Here is a 25846-nt window from a genome sequence, read left to right on the forward strand (position 1 = left end):
CATGTCGAGTGTAAGGACATCCACAGGGTAATGTCAAAACGGCGCGAGGTCACGGCCATAGAGTGTGCTGTTGCCGTGAAGTATGGTGATTATAATGGCTACTGTAAAAAAAAAAATGACTGTGTGCACAGAGCCAGTTTCCAAGTGCTTCATTGAACATAACATTGGTGGAAAGGATGGAGCTTCCACTCTTGCCCCTTCCTTTATTCCTTCCCCTGTCTGGCCCCGCTGGTTAGAACCTTTTGAAACTGTTATTTTAGTCATCGGACTATTTAAAGCAAGCAACGCACGAAAATGGGCAATGCTCATCCATAACCGTTGCAGTGAGGTCCAACTGATCTTTCGAAGCCTCGGACCCGCCAGGAAATTTGCGGACTGTATTGCATATCTCTCCATAAGACTTCGTCGCTCCTAAGAGGGTCATGGTGTGGTGGAAGAGTGATCTCCCAGCAGCGTCGACAGTGGCCCAGTAATTCGCCGACCTCCGGGACATAGCCATCCTCTGCATGATCGGACATTTGGCAGACAAGCTGAGCACACGACGGACCTTAAACTGCGGGACAAGCTATTCTTATCGGCGGACAACACATCACTAGATTAAATAAATAAATGAAAAAAACATGAGACAAGCCCAGCCCCGCCCGAGTTGATGATTGACATTTGAGGCCTTACCTGACCCGAATTGGACCCGGACCCAAGATCTTACCTCTACCGTACAGTGTTCCCTTGCCATATCATAGTTTGACTTTCCCATCCTCTGTGCGATGTAGATTTTTTTGGGGTGTAATAATTAGTTCTGCTGATTTTTGCAAACATCACGGGACAAATGCTGCATTCCAGAAAAGAGAGAAGTCGGCATTCCAACCGCCGACCAGGAGAAAAGATATGTACCCTGACTTTGCGACTAGGATCTCTTACTTCTAGCGTCATTCCAATTATACTTTCCTGGTTGGAAATTGGAAAACCCCACTTTCCACTTTTCTTGTAACGCTTTGAGGTTGACTTTCCAATTTTCTGGACTGCAGCATAAGACATCACTTTTAAAGTACCAGTACACTCAAACCGACAAGTGAACAGACATTTGTTTTTTGGGCGCTGTTTGGAGCAATCTGAGTGAATTGTTTACATAAACAGAGACAAATGAATAATCCCTTATATACACCGTTTGCAAGCAAATTAGATTGGGGAGGGCAAGATAAACAACGTCATTAGGCAAATAGACGTTTTTTCCGCATTTAACTTGTTACACTGAATTAAGTTTGATATCATTCATGTATGTTACTCTATAACATATGGGGCGGCAGTGACTCAGGAGGTAGAGCGCTCGTCTTGGGATCAAGAGATCGCAGTTTGAATCCTGGCTCCTCCATGTTACATGTTGAAGTGTCCTTGGGTAAGACACTGAACCCCTAATACCCCCAATAAGCAGGTTAGCGCCTTACATGGCTGCACAACCGCTATTGGGACATGTGAAGCACACTGTAAAGCGCTTTGGGAAGTCTTGACTTGAAAAGCTCTATATAAAATGCAGATCATTTCATTTCATATAAAATTAACAAAGAGCTTGCTAACTTCTACTTCTAAAAGCATGCTTCATTGCTGCGTTACGTCTTTTTACAAGGTGTGCTCATATGTGGCCTGCCAGGAGCATGGATTTACAATATTTATTTTTAGATACAACAGGCATTTTCCCCGTAGGGCAAGAAAATGAGATGGAAATGTCTCAGGGAAATGAACCTGTACACAAGACTTTTTTGGAGTGAATAATCATAAGTATGTGTTTATCATTTGTCACAGAACTAAAAGTCCCACAGTACTCTGCAGCATAAAAATATCCCAGATACTACGCAGTAATGCCCACAAATAACAGATTTGTTGTGTAACGCAGACCATTTAATTTGTGGAACGATGGAATAGACATATTTGATTACTACTTTGAAGAAATTCACCTACGAGTGGTTAAGAAACAAATTACCTGCAAAAATCGAGGGGAGTACAGGATAACTGTTTACATTCAGGCTACAAAGATAATCTTACTGTTTGTCATCACATCACAAATTTCACATGTCAAAAAAGTTCCTACTAAATGTATTGGTTGCTTTTACTAACTACATAACTAGACTATTAGAACTCAATTTGTGTATGTGTTTCTTTTTTTTAAAATCAGCCACGACATACAGGAAGTGAAGCAAGAACTACAAGAGGAAAGAAACAAACGACTGGCACTGCAGGTAAGACAAGCTCTGCTTTTGTTTTGAAATTCATCAGAATGTAAGGAAATGTCGCTCACCTTGGCATGTATTTGTCTATGCAGGAAGAAGTTACATTATTGAAAATGAAATAATAATTTGAAAACAGAGTTGATCGACAAGAAGCATGCCTGGTCACTGCAAACGAGCTCTCAAAACATGGACTCCATTAACACAAATGTTACGTTGTGGGGCGGATTGGATTAGATTTCTATTTTTGTGTGTGAAGATAATCAACAGGAATATGATTTGTCCTGTTATAATTTGGGGGTGATTATATATTGGGTCACATTGACTCAAAAGAAACAAATGAGACAGAAAGGAAAAAGAATTTAAATCTTACATAATCTGAGTTCTACAATTGTCCTGGTTTTTAATGTATAATATTCAATCATATGAGGTTATACGTATGGATGCATATATATATATATATATATATATATATATATACTATATTCCGCATTCTTTTGTTTTTATATAATTGTGTTTCTTGAGTTTTGTACAAGGATGTTGTTCTCAAAGTATCCACTGGGAGGAGCCACTCGGATATTAAAATGTTGCTGAGGGATTTGCGGATGAGCAAATGAACAGTTGTTAAAACGCATTCATATATTCTATAATTCATTCTCTTCCATTGGAAGAAAATGAAACAGCCTTCAACCATTATTAAATACATTTTGCTTGTCTTAAAGTATTTTGATTATTTTTGTCACAGAGAGGCTGTTGGTAAACATTCATGAAAATAAGACTCTTTGGCTTTAAGACGTTATGTTTATTTATATTTATATATATATTTATATATATATATATATATATATATATATATATATATATATAAAATGTTAGCATGGCGGCGCAGTGGTTAGCGCTTGTGCAGCACAGTTCATGTCATGGGAACCTGTCGTGGGTTCAAATTCAGCTCCAGACTTCCTGTGCGGAGTTTGTATGTTCTCCCCGTGCTTGCGTGGGATTCCTCCGGGCACTCCGGTTTCCTCCCTCGTTCCAAAAACATGCATTTCAGGTGAATTGCTGGTCCAAATTGTCCCTAGGTGTGAAAGAGCGAATGAGTTGTCTGTCCCTGTGTGCCCTGCGATTGGCTGGCAACCAGTTCAGGGTGTCCCCTGCCCTCTGCCCGGAGATGGCTGGGATGGGCTCCAGCCCCCCCGCGACCCTAATGAGGATAAGCGGTACGGCTAATGAGATGAGATATAAAATGTTCCTCTCACAATTATACATCTTGGAAGGCTACAGATTACCAGCCATGCGCCAAAGGGACATCCTGGAAAAGATACCAACAATTTCTGGACATACATCGAAATGGACTGATTTATACTGCGGCTGCAATTTTAAAAAAATATATGTTTTATCTCTTACCTCTAAACAAATGGAACTTCACTAAATGACACTATGTTCTTATTGTGTATTAATAGTAAATGGTGTTAACGTATGCATTAAAATGTTCTTAATGAATGATTATATTTAGTTTTTTGTCTTACCAATGGCAAAGTCAGACGTGCTTGAGCACATCTGGCGAACATCTAGAAACCATCCAATCCCCCGAATAGCTAAGGGAACGAAAGTGCTATTTTTACAACAGAAGCCAGCTTTCTTTGGAACAAAGAGGTGGGGTGAAAAAAAGTTGCGTTACAAATTTCACCAAGATCTGAAAATGAATAGTCTCTCACCACGTTTTATAAAAGTCATCTAGTGATGAAGGAAGAAAGAAGAATGCGGGTGAGTTTATGGGGGGAAAGCCTTGGGAAAAAAAAAGATTTAATGACAGAGCGCCACAACAGACAAAGAAAAATTGGTCACAGAAAGCCTATAATGATTGGACATTTAGGGTCCTGACTATATCAGAAGGGCAGAAATTGTGATTTAAATATACAGTGATGCGTTTACATACGAGCTACGAGAAATATGAAATATGAGATGTCTGTCGAACAAATATTATGCCTGATATACTAAAGAAAATCCTGGTTACGAGAATTTCAAGACATTACAACTAAAGGCTGGGGCTTTAAAGTAGTTTTATGTTCAATTACCATTTTTTGTTATCAAGCTTACATCTTGTAGTCAAATCTGGGGGCTGCTTAAATATTTCACGTGACACTCGGAAGTCTCTATAACACATGTCAAACTAATTTTCTGTGGCCCACGAGAACATAAAATGTCTGAGCATCTAAAAATAAACGTGTCAAAAGAGTACTCGGACCAAAAACTATATTTTCAACAATGCCTGTCGACTATGATATCCACGAAGTGACGGCTCAGCGCCACACACGCCTGTATTTCCTTATCAATGCCAAAAAGTGAAATAAGAAATAAATGATCCTAAAAACACGGCACGGCGGCGCAGTGGTTAGCACGTCCGTGGCACAGTTCTGAGGTCATGGGACCAAATCCAGCCTCCCTATGCAGAGTTTGCATGTTCTCCTCGTGTTTGTGTGGGTTTGCTCCGGGCACTCTGGTTTCCTCCCACATTCCAAAAGCATGCATGTCAGGTTAATTGGCCGGTCCAAATTGTCCCTAGGTGTGAATGAGCAAGTGAGTTGTCTGTCTCTGTGTGCCCTGCGGCTGGCTGCTAACCAGTAAAGGGCGTTCCCTGCCCACTGCCCGAAGATGGCTGCGATGGGCTCCAGCACCCAGGCGACCCTTCTGAGGATAAACACTGCAGATAAAGGATGGATGGATGATCCTTAAAACATCCTAGAAGATTTTTTCATCCAGAGATACCTCTACATACGAGATTAATTTGTTCCCAGATCGTGCTTGTATCTAGAATTGCTCAAGCAAATTTCCCTGATATAAAATAACAGAAACCCAATTTATTGTTTCCCGGTCTCCCAAAAGCATCCAAGTTAATTCTAAATGGCTGAAAATCACATCTTCCCGATCAGTAGGAACATATTAAAATAGTAATTGAACATAAGAATACATGAAAGAAGCATATAGAGCTTTTCAAGTCAATGAAGACCTCCCAAAGCGCTTTACAATGTGCTTCACACTTTCCCCTTTTACACACTAACTAACCGATAGCAGCGTCCGCCATGCAAGGCAACTACCTGCTATCAGAGGCATTAGGGATTCAGTGTCTTGACCAAGGACACAACAGATAACACGGAGGAGCCGAGAATCGAACCTGCGACCTCTTGATCCCAAGACGGGTGCTAAAAATGACTTAAATGCCCTGATCTTTAGTGTCTGGAAATTCCCATATACCGGCAACATTTTTGTTGTGTCAAATCTCGGATTTCTTAAAGCTTCTATGTAGAGGTATAACTATTTAATTTATAACATGTACTGTAGATGAATAGTGACATTTTTTAAACACAAAAGTCAAGTTTGTGACTTGAATAATTATTAAATTCAGTTACTTTACATGAAAGAGTAGTTACATTTATTTTACATAGCAATTATAGTTAGATAGATTTAGAAGTTACATCAGGGCCTTCGACGCTGATGTGACCCTATGTGTAAAAGAGATCGACACCCCTGGTCAATAATGGAATATTTACTTCTATTATTTGTCTAATGGACTTGAGTTATTTTTTAAGTCATCCCCATCCCCATATATTTATCGCACATTTAGATTTATAACGAACTTTGGGAAGCACAAATTACCCATGAATAAATACTTAAAATGAAATTGCGATCAGAAAAGGTCCCTGGAGTTAAGTTTCACACCAAAATGGCTGCCAAATTGAATGCACCGTGAAAATATCCAATGAGATGTATTATCTTGACTCTGAGACGAGAAGTTTTGCAATTAAGACTGTCACCGACACACTAAAATATTTTTGAAAATGTTTTAGTTAAGTTGTTTGATATGAAATAGGAAGGCCAAAAAATAAATAAACAAAGTTTGAGTATTTACCTTACGTGTGGCAATTCCACTTGGAACTTCAGCACCTAATTGGTCACTTTCGCTAAAGGCACCACAAAGACAAGTGGATGAAATAAAATGGTGATTTATAATTTTGATTTATTCTATAACATAGTTTATTTTACTTATTTGCATAGAAATAAGGAAATTGCTGTCTGAGAATGGTTACTATTAAATTGATTGGTAAAACCGATGTTAACTGTCATGTCACTGAGAGTTAAACCCTGATTCGTCAGTGAAATAGCAACATGGCTTCCTATTGGCTAGTGAATATAGCGATGTAACTTATTTTAAAACTTAAAACTAAAACGGGTCTAGAAAGCATGTAATAGATAAAAAAAAACATGGTATCATTTTTTAAAACTCAACATTAAACAATATTAAAAGAAAGAAAATAGCAAGCTCAATGACTCATACAGACTTCCTATTGGCTGGAAAGTGTATCATATTTATGTTTGGTTTTTAGATAGTTTTAAGAGGGAAGACACAGTAGACCCCGGGATATGTCGTCCCCACCTACGACAGCAAATATGGGTTGCAGAAAAGGCTTTTAATTGCAATGTTTACCATTGTGAAGACCAGCCATTTATTTCCTTAATACTGTTATTCCGGGATAAGGCGTCCCCACCTTACAACATTTTGAGTTTGAGGTGAAAAATGAAAGTTGTATTTTTTAGGCATTATCCCCACCATACAAACTCAATGACGACATATAGTATTTCACATGCCCAAACACCTAAAGAAATCCAAATCTTGCCGTCATATAAAATGCTAGTCTGCAATCGGTTTGCGTCACAACATCATTCATTTACAGGTATGCCATTGTCTTAACTACCTCCCATAATGTCTTTCTCTTTCTTCATTCAGTTCAGAATTTCGTAAGCGATGCATTACTGTTTTGTTTTTCTTTTGGTAGTGTAATTATCCACTATCGATCACAAGGCTTGCAGTGATGCTAAAGGGAGAAGTTAAAAAAGCAAAAGAAAATTAGAAAAAATACTGAAAAGTACTGAAGATTATAAAAAGGTACTAAAAAGTATGGAACAGTACTCAAACTATTGTGTAAAGTACTGAAAAGTATGGAAAAGTATTGAAAGTACGAAAAACTAAAAAGTATGAAAAACTACAGATTAGTCTGAGAAATTACTGAAAAGTATAAAAATATACAATAAGTACTGCAAAGTATAAAAAGTACTAAAAGGTAAAGATGTGAAAATGTTCTTAAAAGTATAAAAAAGGTACTCAAAGGTGTATAAAGTACTATAAAATATGAAGACATACTGATGAGTAGGGGCAGCACGGCGGCGCAGTGGTTAGCGCTTGTGCGGCACAGTTTATGTCATGGGAACCTGTCGTGGGTTCAAATACAGCTCCAGACTTCCTGTGCGGAGTTTGTATGTTCTCCCCGTGCTTGCGTGGGTTTCCTCCGGGCACTCTGGTTTCCTCCCACATTCCAAAAACATGCATTTCAGGTGAATTGGCCGGTCCAAATTGTCCCTAGGTGTGAATGAGCGAATGAGTTGTCTGTCCCTGTGTGCCCTGCAATTGGCTGGCAACCAGTTCAGGGTGTCCCCTGCCCACTGCCCGGAGATGGCTGAGATGGGCTTCGGCCCCCGCGACCCTAATGAGGATAAGCGGTACGGCGAATGTGATGAGATGAGACTGATGAGTAGTAAAAAAAGTGAAAAATGTACTGAAAAGAATGAAAATGTTCAAAAGGTATTTAAAAGAATTTAACAAGTACAAAAAAGTACTGGAATGTATGAAAAAGTACTGAAATGTAGTAAAACGTATGAACAGTTTCTGAAAAGTAGTAAAAATCAATGAAAAACTGAAAAATGTATTCAAAAGTCTTTTAAACTAACTCAAACGTATTGAAAAGTATCGAAACGTCTGAAAATAAACAAAAACTACGAAATAATATGCAAATATTCTAAAAAGGTATAAAAAAAATTTTTAAAAATGTGCGGTTCAGTGTGAAAATTTACAGTAAGATGTAATAAAAATGTAGAAAAGTGAAAAATGTACTGAAAAGTCTGGAAAAGCCTGTGCAGACCTTTGAGACATTTTGTGATTGAGAGCTATACGAATAAATGTGACTTGACTTAAAAGCATTAAAACTTGTTGAAAAGTATGAAAATATGCAAAAATACTTAATAATTTGAAAAAGTACAGAGAAGTATGAAATATAAATTAGTGAAAAGGACAAAATGTACTGGAAAGCCTTGGAATTGGGGGTGTTAACCCATAAGCAACATTTGGTGGACATATTTGAAACTGCGTGTATTTTTATTTGATTTTTAACATGATTCGTTTTATTTTTTGTGCTGCTTTCAGCGTCGTTGGACACCTCTTTTCTAAGGTCATGTTCATTCTCAAAAGTGGAAGTTTTGAAATATGTTTTATTTTTAATCGTCCGAAACTATCTAACCCCCACTTTATGGCAATTTAATTTTGCCATCCCCACCTCAGAACGTTCTACTGCAGGGGTCTAAAACTAAATTGAGCAGGGGGCTGCTGAAGCTAGAGTCCGGTTGAGGGTGTGTCACAAAAACAGTGCTGATAAAAATTCTCCGCTGTTTTTAAAGGGACAGTGTTTTAAATTTGTTCACTAGATGTCGCTGTAACATGCAGTGCAACCAAAAATGAGTTCAAGGAAGACTACAAACTGCAGAGCATGAAAGTGAGCGAAAAGGATATTTTTTTCTTTCAATTTTTACAGTATTTCAAAAGGAAGAGCAAAAAGGGGGGAATTTTTAAAGGAATAATAAAATAGGAAAGAAAAAAAAGAGGCATAGAGGAAAACAGGAATAAAAAGAAACATGGAGAGGCGTGGGTCTTGGGAGTGGTCCAATTTTCTTTTTTCTTTTCATTTTTTCCCTTTTGGATATATTTTTTTCATTTTTTGCTTGAGTTCTACTTTTTGTCTTTTTTCAATTTTCTATTCTGTTTTCGTTGTCATTTTTCTCTTCCATTCATCCGTTATCGGCACCACTTATCCTCAGTAGGGTTGCAGGGATGCTGGAGCCCATCCCAGCCATGCTCAGGCAGTAGGCAGGGGACACACTGAACTGGTTTCCAGCCAGTCGCAGGGCACACAGAGACAGACAATTTGCTCGATCACTAACACCTGTGGACAATTTGGACCGGCCAATTAACCCAACATGCATGTTTTTGGAATGTGGGAGGAAACCCACGCAAGTACAGGGAGAACATGCAAACTCCACACAGGAGGTTCGATCTCATTACCTCAGAACTGTGCAACACACGCGCTACGACAGAATACAGCAACATACAGTGAGCAAATAATACACATTGTCCCTTAACTTTTCCATCAAGACAGGGGCCTCAAATTATCTTCTTGGGGGCTGCAAGTTTGAGACCACTAGTCTACTGTAATAGGTGCACCGCTACACTATCCTGTCTTTCATTTCGAACAAAATATCTTCAATTTTCAGTAATCCCGCCATATTATGGCTCTTCCTCTTTGCAGGCTTCTGCAAAAACATGAAACACAAGGTCTTTTTTTTAATTGGTCCCACTTTATTTGTAGCATTTTATTATAAAGATATCTTTCCATTCAAAATAAGGCAAATACAGTACATTGAAAATATAAAATTGACACTTCCAAAGTTTAATTAATAAACCACCAAAGACACCATCTGCAAAGGATTTAAGATGAATACTTTCATTTCCTTTTCATTTTAACCTGAATTTGATTGCATGTAACATTATCTTGCCGCCCGGTTAAGTGATATGTTGGTGTTCTTTTTCTTTATTATTCACCAGAAACGCAAGAGAACCTTTCACTGCATATGTCAACTTAGCATACATTACACAGAAAGAATGGGATGTTGAGCTTTGACGGGAAATCTTGGCTTGAAAAGGCTTTCCCGAAATTAAATTTGATTAGGAAAAACAACAGTGGACCTATTCAAATTTTAGGAGAATACCCCTGAGAATTTAACATAACTGCTCGTTTTTTTGTTTTTGCTTCAGGTGGAAGTAGCCAAATATTTCTGAGGCATTATGTGAAATTTGGCTTTTCTCCTTTAGTGCAATGTTTGATTGTGTTAATCCTGTTTTAAAGCATTTCTCTGGCTGCAAAAAAAATAAAATTAAAAAAAAATAATGTGTGTATATATATATATACATATACAGACGCTCCCTTACTTAGGAACATTTGACTTACGCAAAATGGTATACATTTTTTTCGGGATTTCGAAAACTATGGCTGTGTTCACCTTTTTCCAAGTAGAGGACAGTGTAGTGCTTCTTTCCGCCGCGTGGTGCTGTGAGAGGACACCCAGCATCCACACCAAAGAAATCCGGATTCTACTTCCTCTTTCAAATGTAGTCATAACAACGTGTACTGTATCGCTAGCACGCTAAGAACTTTGACGTTTTTATTGTTTAATATCTTGCACATCCATTCAATATGGTTGATGTGAAAGGAAGAGTTGAGCCGTTTCTTTTGAAACGAAAGTGGAATAAAAAAGCTTGATGCGGTTGAGAAAATGGTCGGAACACTTTTTTTCGTCCACTTTTTACCACGAAGGAGGACCTCTTGAAGCCCATCTTCCAAAAGTAAGTTAAACTCAACTTTATCTTTATAGAGCATATTATTTGATAAAACATTTATCTTTAGTACAAAACAATACAGGTTACTTATACAAGCCTTAAACATACTTATATAAACATTAAACATACAAATTATAGCACTGAAGCAACTTAGAAATAAATTCAACTTACAAACAATCGTCCGGAACCTAACTCGTTCGTAGGTCGGGCAGTGTCCGTATGGAATTGTATTTTATTATTTTTATCAGGGTTCACCATTGAGTACTACTGCAAAAAGCTCACCAGTAATGGGTCATTTTAATTTTTAGGAAAGTTTATTTCCGGATGGCACGGTGTTTTAATGGTTGACTGAACCTGTTTGAACCCTACTTCCAATAATTACAACACAATAAGGTCATGGTATCAACATAGTAATGCATATCAAACTGCTAGCGGTTCGCGCTAACTTGTAACAAAAAAAGTCATTCTCAGCTATGAAAATGTTGGTAACCCCTGGTCTTAATGTTCCTGTATTTCCTTAATTTAATTGTTGTCTATGAGTGCTAACCTTTTCTTTTTAATATATATTTTTTTAATAAAGTGCTAGTGCATATCTGATCACGTCAGTTTGTCCTTGTGTGTAATTTATAAGTGATCTTTAACTATCAACCAGGCATGGGTCGATATTATTTTGTTGAGTATTTTGAATTTAAACGAGCTCCTTTGCATTTTGAGAGTTTCAATGCATATAATTAAAAGGACTGACTATATCACTTAGCTTTAATTCCAAAGGTTTCAAAAGACAGTTGGGTCATATGGTCAATTTATAATCCCAAATAAAACCAAATACCATATATGCTTGCAAATATCGGCATGTATATTCATGCATGCAAATTATAAAAATGGCATAGGCCTAAATTATTGTTAATCTGTGAATTGCCAATGTATCTGATATAGGACTCGATTGGTATGGTTGATTGCGTGGTTAGTTGGATCTCTTAATCACTACGGTTGTTGGGGCTCCATTTCGTGTGGTGTGTTTTGGGCAAGTACAGCGTGGTGGCACCCATCCCTCTCCAGGCCAACATATGTTTCCACCCGGTCTCGAACTGGGGACCTTTTGCGTGTCAGTCCAATGTGCCCACCACTGCACTACGGAAAAATAAATAGAACATATGCAAAATTTTCCTTCTAACCCAACTGCTCTGTTAAATCTTTGAACCCATTGCAGCCCTTTACTGTAAAAGTGTGTCCACCCCTCATTTAGAAGCACTGTGTTATTAAAGAAAATAAAAATCTGAATTTCTGGTTCAAATGGTGAAATGTGCTGTTCACCCCAAAGTACTCCAAAGCTCATATTCCCTCACTTTTTCTGAATACTGTAAAACCTTGTGTGTTTCATCTCATTAAGCCCCAATTCTTCAAGTGTCACCAGCTCCATTCATACTGCATTGTTGTGTCAAAATGGATTCATCAGTCTTTAAAAAGGCATTTCTCGATATTGTAACGTTGTATAAGTCAGAAGCCCGGTGTCTGTTAGTAGTAATGCACTCTTCCGATAGTCCCCGTGCCCGATCCCAAGATATCCGGCTGTCCGTTCCTCCAGATTTCCCGTATGATCCGCTCTCGTTCCTCCAGCCGTTGGGCCCTCTCCAGTTCCTCAGCCGACGTGAAGACGTTTAACGTCCCGTCCGAATGGTGGCTGTGGTTTCCGGTGGGGATTTCGGTGGTAAGCGTGGAGGTTGTGGCGGCTAGCAGAGGGGAGGGCGCTTCCACGTCGTCCTGGTTGTCCTCGTCGTCTTCGTCGCTTTCCTGGTCCTCGTCGTCCCGGGGGGTTTTCTTCTCGGATGTGGACGAGGCGGCCCCGCTGATGCCGTTTCGGGTGCGTGGCTTGCAGGAGATGCGGATGACCAGCAAGCAAAGAGTCAGAACCAGGCCGAAGCACACGCCGAGCACAAAGTATAGGCCGAAGCTCTCCGGGTTGGCTGGGTCAAAAATGGGCAACAGAAAATAGATCAGTAATAATGTTCATCATGCATTGCCAAGCAAATTGAATGGAAAATAAAGGGATGATGTCTCTTGCCATTAACGGCACGGAATGCGTTGGGTTTGTATACCCTTTTAGGGATTTTCCAAGTCAATTTTATAATTCTTCAAAATCATAGAATGAAGAGATCTTGTGTAAATCATGTATGTTGCTGATCCACAAATATATCTGTGATTTGCAGATGTGATTTTTAATTTTGAGTGTGCAATTATCAAGGCTAATGATTTTTAGATAATGAGTAAATCGCAAAAAATATTTGTGCATCCGAAAAATATGTCTACATTATAATTAGGAAAGGCAACCTTCATTTTTTTGCTTAGCGCATAATAAATATCATATATTGATACGTAATTCATACACATCTTAAAGTGCCCTGTTTGAATACAAAATTAAATGTAACATGTGCATGTAGATGGCTGTAAATGTATTTATTCACAAATTCAAGTTTATGAAAATTGTTAAATGAATGCTTGGGCCTCCACCTGTTCTCTAGGATGGTTCATAGGACACTGTCATTCAAAGTAGTATCAGCTGCCGTTAATCACGAGGGAAGAAGAAATGCAATGGCAAAGCAAAACCACCAGAAAGCTCTCAGCATCATTAGAGCAGACTTGTTGAGAAGCACTGCAACAATTTCAAGCATTTACAAGCACTTCACCCAAAAATCAAGCGCTTTTTGAAACCACAACATTAAAGGTCAGGAATTTTTAAGTATTTAAAGCTCCCATACGAACCTGTATACAATGTTTCCTTGCCCTATCCAGGTTTGACTTTTGCTCATCAGTGCATCGCGGTAATTAGTTCTGCAGATTTTTGCATCTATCGCAGAATTTTGATGTCAATTTTAAAGCTCCGGTACGCTAAACCAATCAGAGAATTGCCTTCCATTCCCTGGGCATTGATTGTTAAAATCTGAATTTATAGTTTACATGGCTCATGACAAACTAATAATCCCATATCCGATCAGGGGGGAAATCACGAGTGAAGTCATTACAAAAATAGATGTTGTTTTCGTTTAATTTTGACGCTTACTAAAAGGATGAAGTCACTCAACAAAATCAACAAAATACGGTGCTTGTACTGCAAAACTGTGCTCCATTGTTGCGTGCCGCCAGTTTACAGACTGGAAGCAAATATTTACACTATAATTACATATTTTACACATATGGATGGCTATAACTGTTGCATCCACTACACCAGGGGTCGGGAACCTATGGCTCGCGAGCCATATATGGCTCTTTCCATGAGTATCTGTGGCTCAGAGACCATTTTGATTGCATGCAAAATTTCTGCATCTTGTTCAAAACCGGAGTTGTCTGTCCCATTCAGGTACACGCAAAGCCAAACCAAAGCTAGATACAAAGGAAACACTTCGCAGTATATATAGGGCACGTTTTTCACTACAATTTACAGTCAAGGTGTCACACAAAAAAGGGGGAAAAAAAACTCGTTTTGGCTGTACAACGCTAAAGAATCCTTTATTTAAAAGTTCACTATATAATCTGTGTTCAGTGTTCAGATACTTTATGATGAATCCACAGAATTGTAAATACGCCAAAACACCAGAAGAGAACTTAGTCATTTGATTGGGTGAGTGGGAGGGATGGGTGGAGCTATGCAAAAAGTACAAGCATTCCCTCCCATCTCTCGCCAAAGGTAAGCACATAAGGCTCCCTATTCTCAGAATGTTGTGACGTTTTTACAAAATAAATGCTTGCATCTGGTTTTGAAACCAATATGTATGAAAAAAAAGGTCAAAAGGAGTTTAACCGATCTTGAGTAATTGCAAGAAAGAGACAAGTTTAAAGTGGTCTGTTTGTTGAATTTGGGACAGGGGCTCTGGCATTATTCTCTTTTCATAATTTTTATCAAATCATCAAAAATAAATGTGCTGAAGACTAAGCTTTTGTCTGGGGCGCCGGTTTAGCAATTTAGTAAATTTGTCTCATAATATATGGTGTGGCTCTTTCCCAAAATAAAATTAATATTTTTTGCTTTTATGGCTCTTTGAGTCAAAAAGGTTCCCGACCCCTGCACTACACGGTAATTAATACCTTGCTTTACTGCTGTCACCTTTCACAGTCTCGCTGCTTTACGGATTTTCATCATGCATTGTGTTCCACATTTTGATTGGCTAAACAGTCAGTAAGAGAATAGGTATTAGTAAAAAACCTAAAAAGTTTAAATTAGGTACTGTTGCCCACTTGCAAGGTCTTGTTAAGGTAGTCTACGAGGCCAGGCGGGGAGTGTCTTCCCCGTAAAGGCAATTGTTTTTCTTTAATAAATAGTTTTCCTTGTTTAAAATATAGTACAATGCCAAAATCGGATGTAATGTAAGTTGATCAAAAAGTGTCTTATATAAATATTTAGCGTTTATTTAAGTTTTTAGTTGAAAAATGTAGAAAATAATACTACTTCCGGGGTGCCTGCGTCACTTCCAGTTCTGAGGATCTCATAGTAAACAGAACAAAGGACTCACGCGAGGGTGACCTGACAGTTGCATGTCTAATTCGTCTCCATCCACGTTAACAAGGCAATGCTGTAAGTTTCTAAAAGTGTAATTTGATATTTAAACAACTATATTGCATATTAGTTAAAAGAAAAGTAAAGTTTATGCACTTTGTTTTAACAAACATATTGCCACATGTGCTCACTGCTCTGCATTGTATTGTTGCAGTTTTCACCATCCGGAGAAAGAAATTAAAGCCTTAATAACGATCCTTCTTTTGTGCTTTAACTCTGCTTTTTACTAAAGGTACAGTATATAGTGATTTTATTCGTAAAGGGAATCAAGCGATTGTATCCGATTGATTGATTAAAAAAAAAAAAAAGTTTCTACTTCATGGATTTCATCACAGGTTCTTTTTGGAATGTAAGCCCCGTGATAAACAAGGATTTGCTGTATATGGACTGTAGTATTTTAGGTTTGGTGGCAGAAAATAAAACTGAAATCACCCGGAGGGATCAACCAATAAACATTAGGCTTCTTTAGCAAGTAAGGTGGAGCTTGTGTTTCTGTACTACAATTCGCACAGTGCTTTGCATCATAAACATATTATTGGAGAGGAAAACTGGGTGTAGTTACTGCTTTGCAATAATGAACTTGATACGGGTGGTCATGGAACGGATTAGTTGCGGAAATTGAGGGAATACAGTACTGACTTTTTCTGTTAGCATGCCCTCTGGACGTTTTTCTTGTCTTACCCCTAATATGTGCATAAGCAGCTAGGCTGTTGCTCAGGAGACCCATTTCCTTCTTCTTCACGTCCATGGTGGCTCCTTGAAAGCTGAATCAGACAGACGTGCACATATTGAGTCTGGCTGTTAAAGGCATTTCGTGTCAAACCTACGAAAAAGAGCCGAGTTTCGTCGTATGCATGCAGGTGGGCGGTATGACGCCTGCAAGGGTCAAACAAAAGCGCCTCTGTGAGCTTTTTGGGCTTGTAGTTATGAATCTGGCCAATGGCGCACTGCTTTACCCGCCTGGGCATGACACACTTCTGAAGAAAAAGGGTAAGGGGCAATTTTCTCAGGGGTCGAGTAGACTTTTTTTCCTGTCAGATCAAATCAGGTCCCAATATACGTTTCAGAACTTGGTGATTATCAGATTTTAAGTCTTATTTTTCTTATTTTATGAGGAGAACTGGTAGGTGCTACAGGTCCTTTAAAACAAGGACAAACAGACTGAGAAACAGGGCCATCACCACCCGAAACCTATCTGGGAATTTATGTTGCTGCTAAATGTCTTTTCCACTACTTTTCATTGCACTATTGTTACAAGGCACTATTTTTGTCATTGCACTAACATTATAACTTACGCACTACGTTGTAAATAGTTTTGCCTTTTTCTCCTGTCAGTATTTTATCTTATTTTGGAGGAGATTTTTCAAATATATTTTCAAAAGCAGTCAACGCAAAAAAACACAACTTTTTTTTGTTCTCGTTTCCCCCTTTTTCATATTTTAATGAAACTAGACACATTGTTTACATTGTTGGCAAATTTTGTTCATTGTAATGTTTCTTATTTTCTTACTAGCTAAAAAATACATTTAGTAATTTCATTTTTCTCTCTCTTTCAATTATATCTTAGGTGAATACAATATTTCAAGTCTTATTATTTTTATTTTATTATGGAAGCTAGTTAAAATGAGAAAACAATCATGAAATTAAGTTTTTTTTAAAGTTAAGAGTTGTGAAACTATATATTTCAAAATAAGATAATATTAAAATATTACAAAACAAGGTAAGATAAATTTTCAAGACAAGCAAATAATAAAAAATAAAAGCAATTATAAATGTTTGAGAGCCACTGGGTTAAGGATTTTAAAAAAACAGTCTTTGCTTGCCCTTTTTTTCTCAGTATAATTACCTCAGAAATGCAAAACATTTGGAAGTTTCAACTTTTCCTAGCAGTGTGAATCAAGGCACGTTATTTTTCACTTTAATCTCTCCCAGCTTCCTCTGCCTTAAAGCCACTTCCCTCAATTCTACTTCCTCGGCCTGATGACATGATGGAAATCAACTAAAAACATGAAACTCTGGTAACTAGCATGAGTAAACCGCAATTCTTGTGGCTTATGTTAGCACCAACATGCGGCCGGCATTGGAAAAAACAACATTGATGATGACGCACGGTCCCTGGCCTCCAGCTTTAACCTGATTAAGTCGAACCACATGTCTTATAGGTAGCATAGAAGGGTTTGAATTGCATGTTTATGCCTACGTTTACCTCCAAATTTCACCTGCTTGTGACCTCACCTCAGGATAGCTACAGTGATGTCAATGCCAAACGCAACATGTGCCATATTTGACACATTTGGGGGGGGGAATCCAAAGTATAAAATCCACACGTGTAAACCATATGTCGTGGCTGTTGAGAAATAAACAGAACACAAGCCAAGCACTTACCGTTTAATGGAACGATGAAACGGGTCTTCAGTCCAAGCTCATTTTGGGAGAAGATTCAGAGAAGTGCACAGATTAGCTGATCTGTTTGTGCTCCGATGTTGGAGCCAGCTTGTGATCTTTGGTCTTCAGGCGAAATGGTTCATTTGGCCACCCTGAGACAAGAGCAAACACACGCATTGCCGTCAAGCCACATTAGGTTTGGAGTCACTGGCGCATCTGCAGAGCAAACAGTAGGCAGGCTGCAGTGTTCATGGTCTATCTAGCAAGAGACCAGAGGGAGCTATTTAGTTTCAAAGCGACCTCACTTGTAGAAAATAGTTGGCTCTTCAATGTTTCTGTTTGCTGTCCTCGTGAGGGTGTTTTGAATCAATGGAAGTTGAGCATCGTTGTATGTCATGAAAAGCGTAGAACTTGGTCGTTAAACTTGGCAGAACCTCATTTAGAACTTATACTAATTATTATTGTTATTTGCTTAAACACTGCTCCAAAATGGTTTTGTTTATATTAGTAATATAATTGTGTGTCTATATATGTACATGCTCAGATTATGTACGTCATTCTTATTTTGAAGGTTAAAAACTTCCGGGGCGCAAACCAGAGATACTTTCACTCAGTTTATTATTGTTTTAGCAATCGCCGAAGTAGTACTATTTATCAAAATGGTTGGATGTTTTTCCTGAATGAACGGATTCTAATTAAACAAACTAAAAACCATCAGTTTATACTTGACCATCTTCCAGCGGGGACCCTACAGCTTAGAACTTGGTAAGTTTTTCATTCATTTCAACCTTTTCAAGATGGTGCCTCAGTTTTCAAACACCTTCACCTTCATCCTCGACCAACTTCCCCCAAGACCTAAAGGTTTTGAGACACATTTGCCTTCGCTTTCAACCAAATATCAGCTTTTAAATAGCCCGTATTGAACTGGGAGAGTCAACCTGAACTGCGTGCCTCTGGGATCTCGACTCTTGGGAACTGCTCTTGCTTTTTATGGTGATCGAAAAAAGAAAAGTGTGTGTTAGAGCACCGAGGGGGATGTTGAAAGTGATGGCAGAGAATTGCATTTTTAAAGACAGTTGAGTTTGGTTTGAAAGGTTTGAGCAGAAAACTGTTCTCCAGGATAAAAAAAGCATAGTTCCACTTAAGTTGTTGGTGTCCGTAAGAGTTATGAAGAAGAAAACACAGAACTAGAGAAAGAAGTGATTAGAAAACTGACATAGCTGTTTATAAAGTGCCTAAAAGTGAACAAAGTTTATTTCAATCCAAGGACATAGATTTGGTCTTGGCATTGGTGGGGACCAAATCATAACGATTTCCCTGCGACTGGCTGGCAACCGGTTCAGGGTGTCCCCTTCCCACTGCCCGGAGATAGCTGGGATTGGCACCAGCACCCCCGCAACCCTACTTAAGATAAGCGATCCAGACAATGGATGGAGGGTAAGATACATTCATATATCGGTATTATAAACTTCTACATGTTTAGAATTGTTTGATACGTGTTTTATAAATAAAAAAAGTCATTTTCGAAACGTTTCATATAGGCCAGAATTGATTAATGAGTTTACTTTTATTTCTTATGGGAATAATAAATTCAGACCTCAACCAAAAACCAGTACGGAATAAATTAAGTTTGAAAGTTGAGGCACCACTTTACATCGTGAGGAAGCCTTAAACATGGAGTTGGCAGAGTTATGTTCCAGGGCTGCTTTGCACTATTCAGCGCAACGTGGTTTGAATTTGGGGAGCCTGCAGTGAAATCTCAAGGCCAGCTGAGGTGAAAGGTACCTCAAGTGTGAGAAAAGCTTGCCCTCGCCAGCAAGGTCACGAGTGCTCCAGCGAGAACATTCAAGTATTGCTCGGAAGCAAACAAACAACTATTCATCAGATTCAATCCCAAACCAAACATCTTTGAAGGAGCTAAAACTTGATGTCTTGAGAAGGTATTCCCTTGACCTCAGACAAGCAAAAATACCTGGTAGGAAAGTTTCATTCTGTAAAACCCCCAAATCAAACCAATTTCAGATTACTTGGGTATTTTTGTTCATGGTAGTTTAATACTCCTCGCTATAGTCTGTACTCAATACTACTCAGAAAAAAATCACGGGAGACTACCTAAAGCAGGGATCACCAACATGCTGCCCTAAGAACATCTGAATAGCCCATGGATCACTTATAAAAATAGCTCATCATTCATGGTTCATTGTATATTTCTAGGAAATTTGATCTTTAACTTGCTTTGGTGGTTGACTGAGCCTCTTTCAACCCCACTTCTAATAATTACAACTTGCTGATAACATAAATAACATTGCAATAACATGATAGTTGAAGTAGAAATGCATAACTTTGCACTAACCAACTAACTTTCGGTTTTAAATTTGGTTGGTAAGTCTTCAATTAAACATCAGATTTATGGATTTCAGATTTTAGAGATCAAGAGATCCTTAAGAAATCTCTTTGTCAATGCGGCCCACTGTCGTACCTTTTTCTCTGTTCACATTTGAGGCTGGTTTTGAACGTGTGCCTAAATCCCTCCTTTGATCAATGAGGCCACAAAAGAGAAGCAATTTCCAAACAGTAAAGAAGGTAATAACCATTTAATTCTTGCCAGTAGACTTTAACAACCTGTCACATTTGCCCCAGAGGAACTTAAAATCATCCAAAGACAGGCTGTTAAACCTGTAATACCAATGACCTTAATCACGACCAACGGGAGTCCCATTCCTCTAAATACAACCTTCCAAAATATGGTCCCTATGTAGAATCTTGACATTAGGGAGGGTTGCCGCACCTTAGTGGGTGGGTTGTGAAAACTGTGAACTGTGACCTGCTACAAGTTATGTCGCTGTGTTGTGCGGGGGGACGAACAGCTGTCATTTGCGTTAGTCTATGCTTTTCCAAGGTGAGCACTTTTGACTCACCATGGATAAAATAGTGAACAGTAAGCACAAGAAAAATAAGTGGACTCAAACTTTGAGGGTGGACTTTAGACCCAAAGTTGCATGCGCTGGTTTAACTAAACTGTTTAAAGGAAAATGACAAACACTTCTGTGAAAATCAATGGGTACGTTAACATGCAGGCAATCATCGGATCGGAAGCGGAACATTGTCAGTGTTTCGATTATCGAAAGGAATGTACATGCACACAATAATTCGATTAGGGTCTTTGTCCGATTATTCGTATTAAGATTGCAATGGTTGTGTTGGTCCGTTCATTTTACGGTTACTCGTGCATGTATACACATTTAAGTAATCTGATGTCTTGTTCGCACACGGTTTTTCAAAAACTTGAAGTTCTTATGCCCCAAAGCACTGTGGGACTAGTACAGCCACAGATCATACACGCAAACTCAGGCTCCCTCCCTAAAAAGCCTCATGCGTAATGATTCATTTCTCTGAGATATTTTCATTATATTTTTGCCTCCACAGTGAAAATGCTACAGTCTATATAAGGTTGGTGCAACAGTTGTACCCATCCATATATTGTGTAAGTCTTTGCTTTTGTGTAGCCACCTAAGAGCACATCTTGTAAACACATGGCATGTATACAGGGTTGGGTAGGGTTACTTTAACTTGATTACTTTCAACTACTTTTGGATTACTCCAATACCAAATATGCTAATAAAAGACAAAATAAATTAAATATGAATAAAATTACTAAATTTTGTGCAGGCTTGGGAGTAACGGAACACATGTAACGGCAAAAACGATGTTGGCAAGCTGTTTGGATTTATTTTTATTTTGTTTCTGTCACATTTTATGTTAGTTTTGCCGGAGATCAAAGAGATCAAAGCCAGGAGAGAAAGCTTACCACGTGTTGTGAGTCATCATTTTATTCATATTTAGTTTATTTTGTCTTTTATTAGCATATTTGGTATTGGAGTAATCCAAAAGTAATTGAAAGTAATCAAGTTAAAGTAACCCTACCCAACCCTGCATGTATATAGGATTTGTTACTCTTTAATCATGTAAACTATTCAGTCTGATTACTCCAATAATCCATTTTCATTTGATTATTGCATGTTGGTGAACGTAGTCACTGACTTATTAGCATGAACTGACAATTTCGTAGTGGTTTTGTATAAGGAGATCTATTCAAAGACAAAACTTTGGCTCTAGCAATCTATGAAGCCGTCAAGTTTACTTATTGTGAAGTTCCTTTTTCATCTCTGCCTATGAAGCTAAATATCTCATTGGGGTAGTGACAGAACTCTTTGGGGTCAAAGTTAAGAGTTCCACACTTTCTCTGGAATGCCCTCAACATGAGCTCCATCAAGACCCCAAAACCTTAAAAGAGACCACAGGGGATCCGCTTCAAGCCCATTTCGATACTAATTATACCACCGTGTTTTTCTGTTGTGTTTTACTGCTGGGAAAATTATTCCCAGACCCGAACTTCCCTAATCTCTTTTTACGGTCGATTGTGCGTGCCAAGTTTACCCTGCTATACCAAATTCTGGCTGGTTAACAACAATGCCGACGTTAAGAGCAGTAAAGCCTTTAGGGTAAACTCGATAGTCAGCGTTGTTTTGGATTCCTGAGCCCTGTACGACTGCAGAGAAAAAACAAATGTAGCCTGTTGTGTTGTGACAATCAAAACACTTGCCTGTTTTGTGCCACAACATTATTGGTTGCAGAGTTTTACACGGAATACAGAAAATGTTGGAGATATTCTCGGATATTTAATCTCCAAAACTGCCAGCTTCACTTTGGCTCCCCTGTCGAGAAGGTTCAGTAATTGTCTGCCTCATGGTACAGCCGTTTGGGGTTTGAATCTCAGCTCTGGCCTTTCCTGTTTGGAGTATGATTGTTCGTTTCATTATGTAATTCCATGGAGGTGAGAATTGAAAAAGAAAATGCAGCCAAGTGGAACAATGTATGCTGACTGATGTTTTTAAAACACGACACTGGGAGAGAAGTTAGGAAAGAAGTACAAGGTGAGAATTTACTAGGCATTTTACGGCCATATTTGTACAGTAGACCCAAAGGTTACGGTGTTCCTACTTTACAATGTTTTCACATTACGATGTGGTATGAGTTATTTTTTCAGCCCCTTGATAACAGCATTTTTTCCCACCACATGACATAGACATATTCTTTGGCGTGCCTTAAAAGTTACACAATTCAAACTTTGTGGTGTTCATGCATAAAATACCCGTCTTCACTTGGTCAACTTCATAAGATGCTGGTCTGCTGGTAATTTGCGTCATCAGGAAGATGCGAACGTGCTTCTGTCTGAACTCCCTCCCACAATGCCTTTCTTTTTCTTTGCGCAATTTGGAATCTCGTGGTTTTTGAATGAGTCAGTACGATACAATACTGTCTTTTTCGTACTGTGTTTATGAGACATGGGTCCAAAGAGTTCCAGTGATGCTAAACGAAGGAGCAAAAACATGATAACCAAGGAAGCTTGATATTATCAAGATGTACAAAGAAGACACGTGATTGTTACCCTTGCTAAGGAATATGGCCGTAAGCAATCGATGATCGTGACAATAATGAAGACTGAGCAACCGATCAAAGCAACAATCTCTCCTTATCATCAAAAGTGGAAATTTTCAAATCAGTTTAAATTTTAATCAGCTTTCTCCTGTCCCTTTTGCATCCACCTACCAACTCAACTTTACCAGCTCAAGGTGCATCACACCAAAAGTAATTGAAATTTTATTTTTCATTAACATAGATTATGTTATTTAATCATATGATCCATATATTACACATAAGTGGTACTACTAAATATTTTGTTTATAATATTTAATTTGTAAATTTGGGGTAGCGGACCTTTCTTTGTGTTAAGCAAAGGAGTGAACCAGTGGTTAGCATATTTCCAGGTTTTAACATCAAGCCAAGACTAAAGCCAAAACGTAAGCCACCTCAAATAAATCTAAGAATCTATGATGATTTACACTGAAACAATACTGGTGATGGAATCCTGAAAAACGACAATAACGAGAAAAGATGTTTAAAATTATAGGCAGCCTTAAAAGGGTCTAATATTTTCATTTTGATAGGAGCGTTACCCAGATGTTTAGTGTTTTTATTTGCAGACAGGAACAGAGGATATAAGACAGCTGTAAGGAGATTTGGTCAAGACTCCCATGCCATTAATATCTACTCCTATTTTTAGTCCTTATCAGTTTGTCTTTCGGAGCTTCATGTCCTGGGCTGAAACGTTCACACATCCTTTTCCTAGTCTTACTAATGGTCACCTCATCCTAATAAAACAAAATAAATAAAAGCTTGACTTACAGTCTTACACAATATGTTGTGTTTATAAACGAGGAAAACGGGAAGCGCGGTTTTTGTCCGGGCATTGTTAGCTATCAAGGACCTTCAGGATGACCGTTACATATTTTTGTTATCGTCTTAAAACAACAATGGCACTGTCATCCAGGACTTCCTTCGGCGTTGCATGTTCACTCTATTGAGTTTTTAATTTAAACGGAGACGATTGATTTATCCACCGCCTCCCGATTGCGGTTATTCGATGAAGATGTGAGTCCTTTGGAATTTATTTTGGGAGTTAAAAGGAAAGATATATGAACTCATAAAATTATATCACTGGTGTCCGTGTTATTTCTTCATTTTAACAGCGTTCACAGGCATGCATATTTTTAGCATGTCGAAACTGTCGTGACCACTCTAGCACTTTATATGGTTTGAGCAAAACCACAATACAGACTATAGTATAAATAGATTTAATCTATCAAAACAGACACGCGGGAGGCGGACATTAAAATTTACAGCATCCTGTGCCTTGACCTCAGTTCTTTAGAAAGTTCACGTTTTGAATCTGAGGCTTATTTTGGCTGCCAGATAGATTTTTAATTGCAATGTACAACGTTTTAAACATCAGCCATTCAATATCTTAACAAAGTTTACCGCCAGGATACAGCGTCTCACCTTACGTTTTCACTTTACAGAGTTAAATACAATGTTTTTTTTTCTGGCCCTGTTTACGGCATTTTCCCCGCTATGACAATTTACGTCTCTTAGATGCCTGTCTGCAATTGGTAAATGCCTAATTTCTATTGGCTCAACTACTAACGACAATGCCTTTCTCTCTCATCATTCAAGTCTGGATCTCGTCGTAAAGTGTCGGCGGCAATATTCAGTTAGAGAGATCCTAGGGGGACTCTCAATTCTGCCGGCTCGAGCCACTCTCGTGTTCGATTCATTAATGTTGAACTCTCTCGCTGCTGCTCTATTCCCGTGTTCTACTGCGTGACTGATCGCCTTGAGTTTAAACTCTGCGTTGTAAGCGTGTCTCTTAATAGAAGCCATTTCAGGGTCTTTATACAAACGCACAAATAAAAGAGAATCGTTGTTTAATATTTCCCAGTATGCACAGCGCACTACTTCTTCTACGCGAAAAATGGAGTCGGTGGCTGCTTACCGTAAGTTGCAAGACCTTGTAATTCAATATTGATCCATCCGATGTTTTTTAAGACCACATGTATTTCAAATTTACTCAATCAACCTCGCCTGTTGTTTTCAGATCAGAATGACTTACGGCGTTTTAATTCAGGTTCGGCCATTGCTACTTGATGATTGTATCCAAAGAAAATTCAAAACTATGTTGTAAATTGTTGTACTCCCAAACGTCACACAGCAGTTGCCCCCTTTACACCTCATAAAACAGAAAAACATCATTGTTTTTTAAAATCATCTAATTCGAGCGCACTAATTATTGTATAAATTAATAGAACTAGAATTTGAATTACTGTAATAACAGAATTGTCGTTATTGTCATTGATAACAATGAATACTGTTTCAATAGTTTGCTTAGGCTATGCACGCACCAATCTTGACTTTGAGATTATCAGAATTTGGAACACTACAGAGGAAATTTGCACGTGTAGCATAAGTCTCTGTAGTGCGAAGTGGAAGGAGAAGAGGACGACGAGGTGAGCGGAGAAGATGAGGTAAAATTTTGGACTATTTGATAAAGTTTCAGGAGCGAGCAGAGAGAGTGGGAAAGGTGAGATGGCACAACATTCATTTGGACAGGTAACTTAAAATTAGTTTTACCTGGTTATATCAGTATCAGAAATTATTTTCCCCCCATTTTATTAACACTCCACTTATTGAAACATAAATATTTTGTTTGTTTGTTGTACATGATTCAATTGTTTGTTTGTTTGTACATGATTCAGATTGAATCGTTTCTTGTACATGATTCAATTGTTTGTTTGTTTG

At 38.4% G+C, this 25846-nt stretch overlaps 2 protein-coding genes and 1 long non-coding RNA gene across 5 annotated transcripts in view; 1 reads left to right on the top strand and 2 right to left on the bottom strand.

The window, feature by feature from the left end:
- Positions 1–2940, top strand: part of mnmip1 (manchette microtubule inner protein 1) — a 12529-nt gene extending 9589 nt beyond the window's left edge. Inside the window, exons 16-17 of the mRNA XM_088327063.1 lie at positions 2168–2231; positions 2315–2940. Of these exons, the coding sequence (XP_088183189.1) occupies positions 2168–2231; positions 2315–2344 (94 nt within the window). The 3' untranslated portion in view covers positions 2345–2940. The remainder of the gene's footprint in view (positions 1–2167; positions 2232–2314) is intronic.
- Positions 1–6294, bottom strand: part of LOC148372482 (uncharacterized) — a 21024-nt gene extending 14730 nt beyond the window's left edge. Inside the window, exon 1 of the long non-coding RNA XR_015849541.1 lies at positions 6127–6294. This is a non-coding gene — a long non-coding RNA (uncharacterized LOC148372482). The remainder of the gene's footprint in view (positions 1–6126) is intronic.
- A 4076-nt stretch (positions 6295–10370) lies between these two features.
- eva1ba (eva-1 homolog Ba (C. elegans)) overlaps positions 10371–25846 on the bottom strand; it is a 55091-nt gene continuing 39615 nt past the window's right edge. For all 3 annotated transcript variants that reach the window (XM_088327068.1, XM_088327069.1, XM_088327067.1), the window contains 3 exons: positions 17651–17802; positions 15947–16029; positions 10371–12680 (listed from right to left, as the gene is read on the bottom strand). In XM_088327068.1, the coding sequence (XP_088183194.1) occupies positions 12232–12680; positions 15947–16013 (516 nt within the window). In that variant the 5' untranslated portion in view covers positions 16014–16029; positions 17651–17802 and the 3' untranslated portion in view covers positions 10371–12231. The remainder of the gene's footprint in view (positions 12681–15946; positions 16030–17650; positions 17803–25846) is intronic.

The sequence above is a fragment of the Urocampus carinirostris genome, chromosome 2 (assembly GCF_059441175.1).
Source record: "Urocampus carinirostris isolate Australia breed hairy pipefish chromosome 2, RoL_Ucar_1.0, whole genome shotgun sequence".
NCBI classification, from domain to species: domain Eukaryota; kingdom Metazoa; phylum Chordata; class Actinopteri; order Syngnathiformes; family Syngnathidae; genus Urocampus; species Urocampus carinirostris.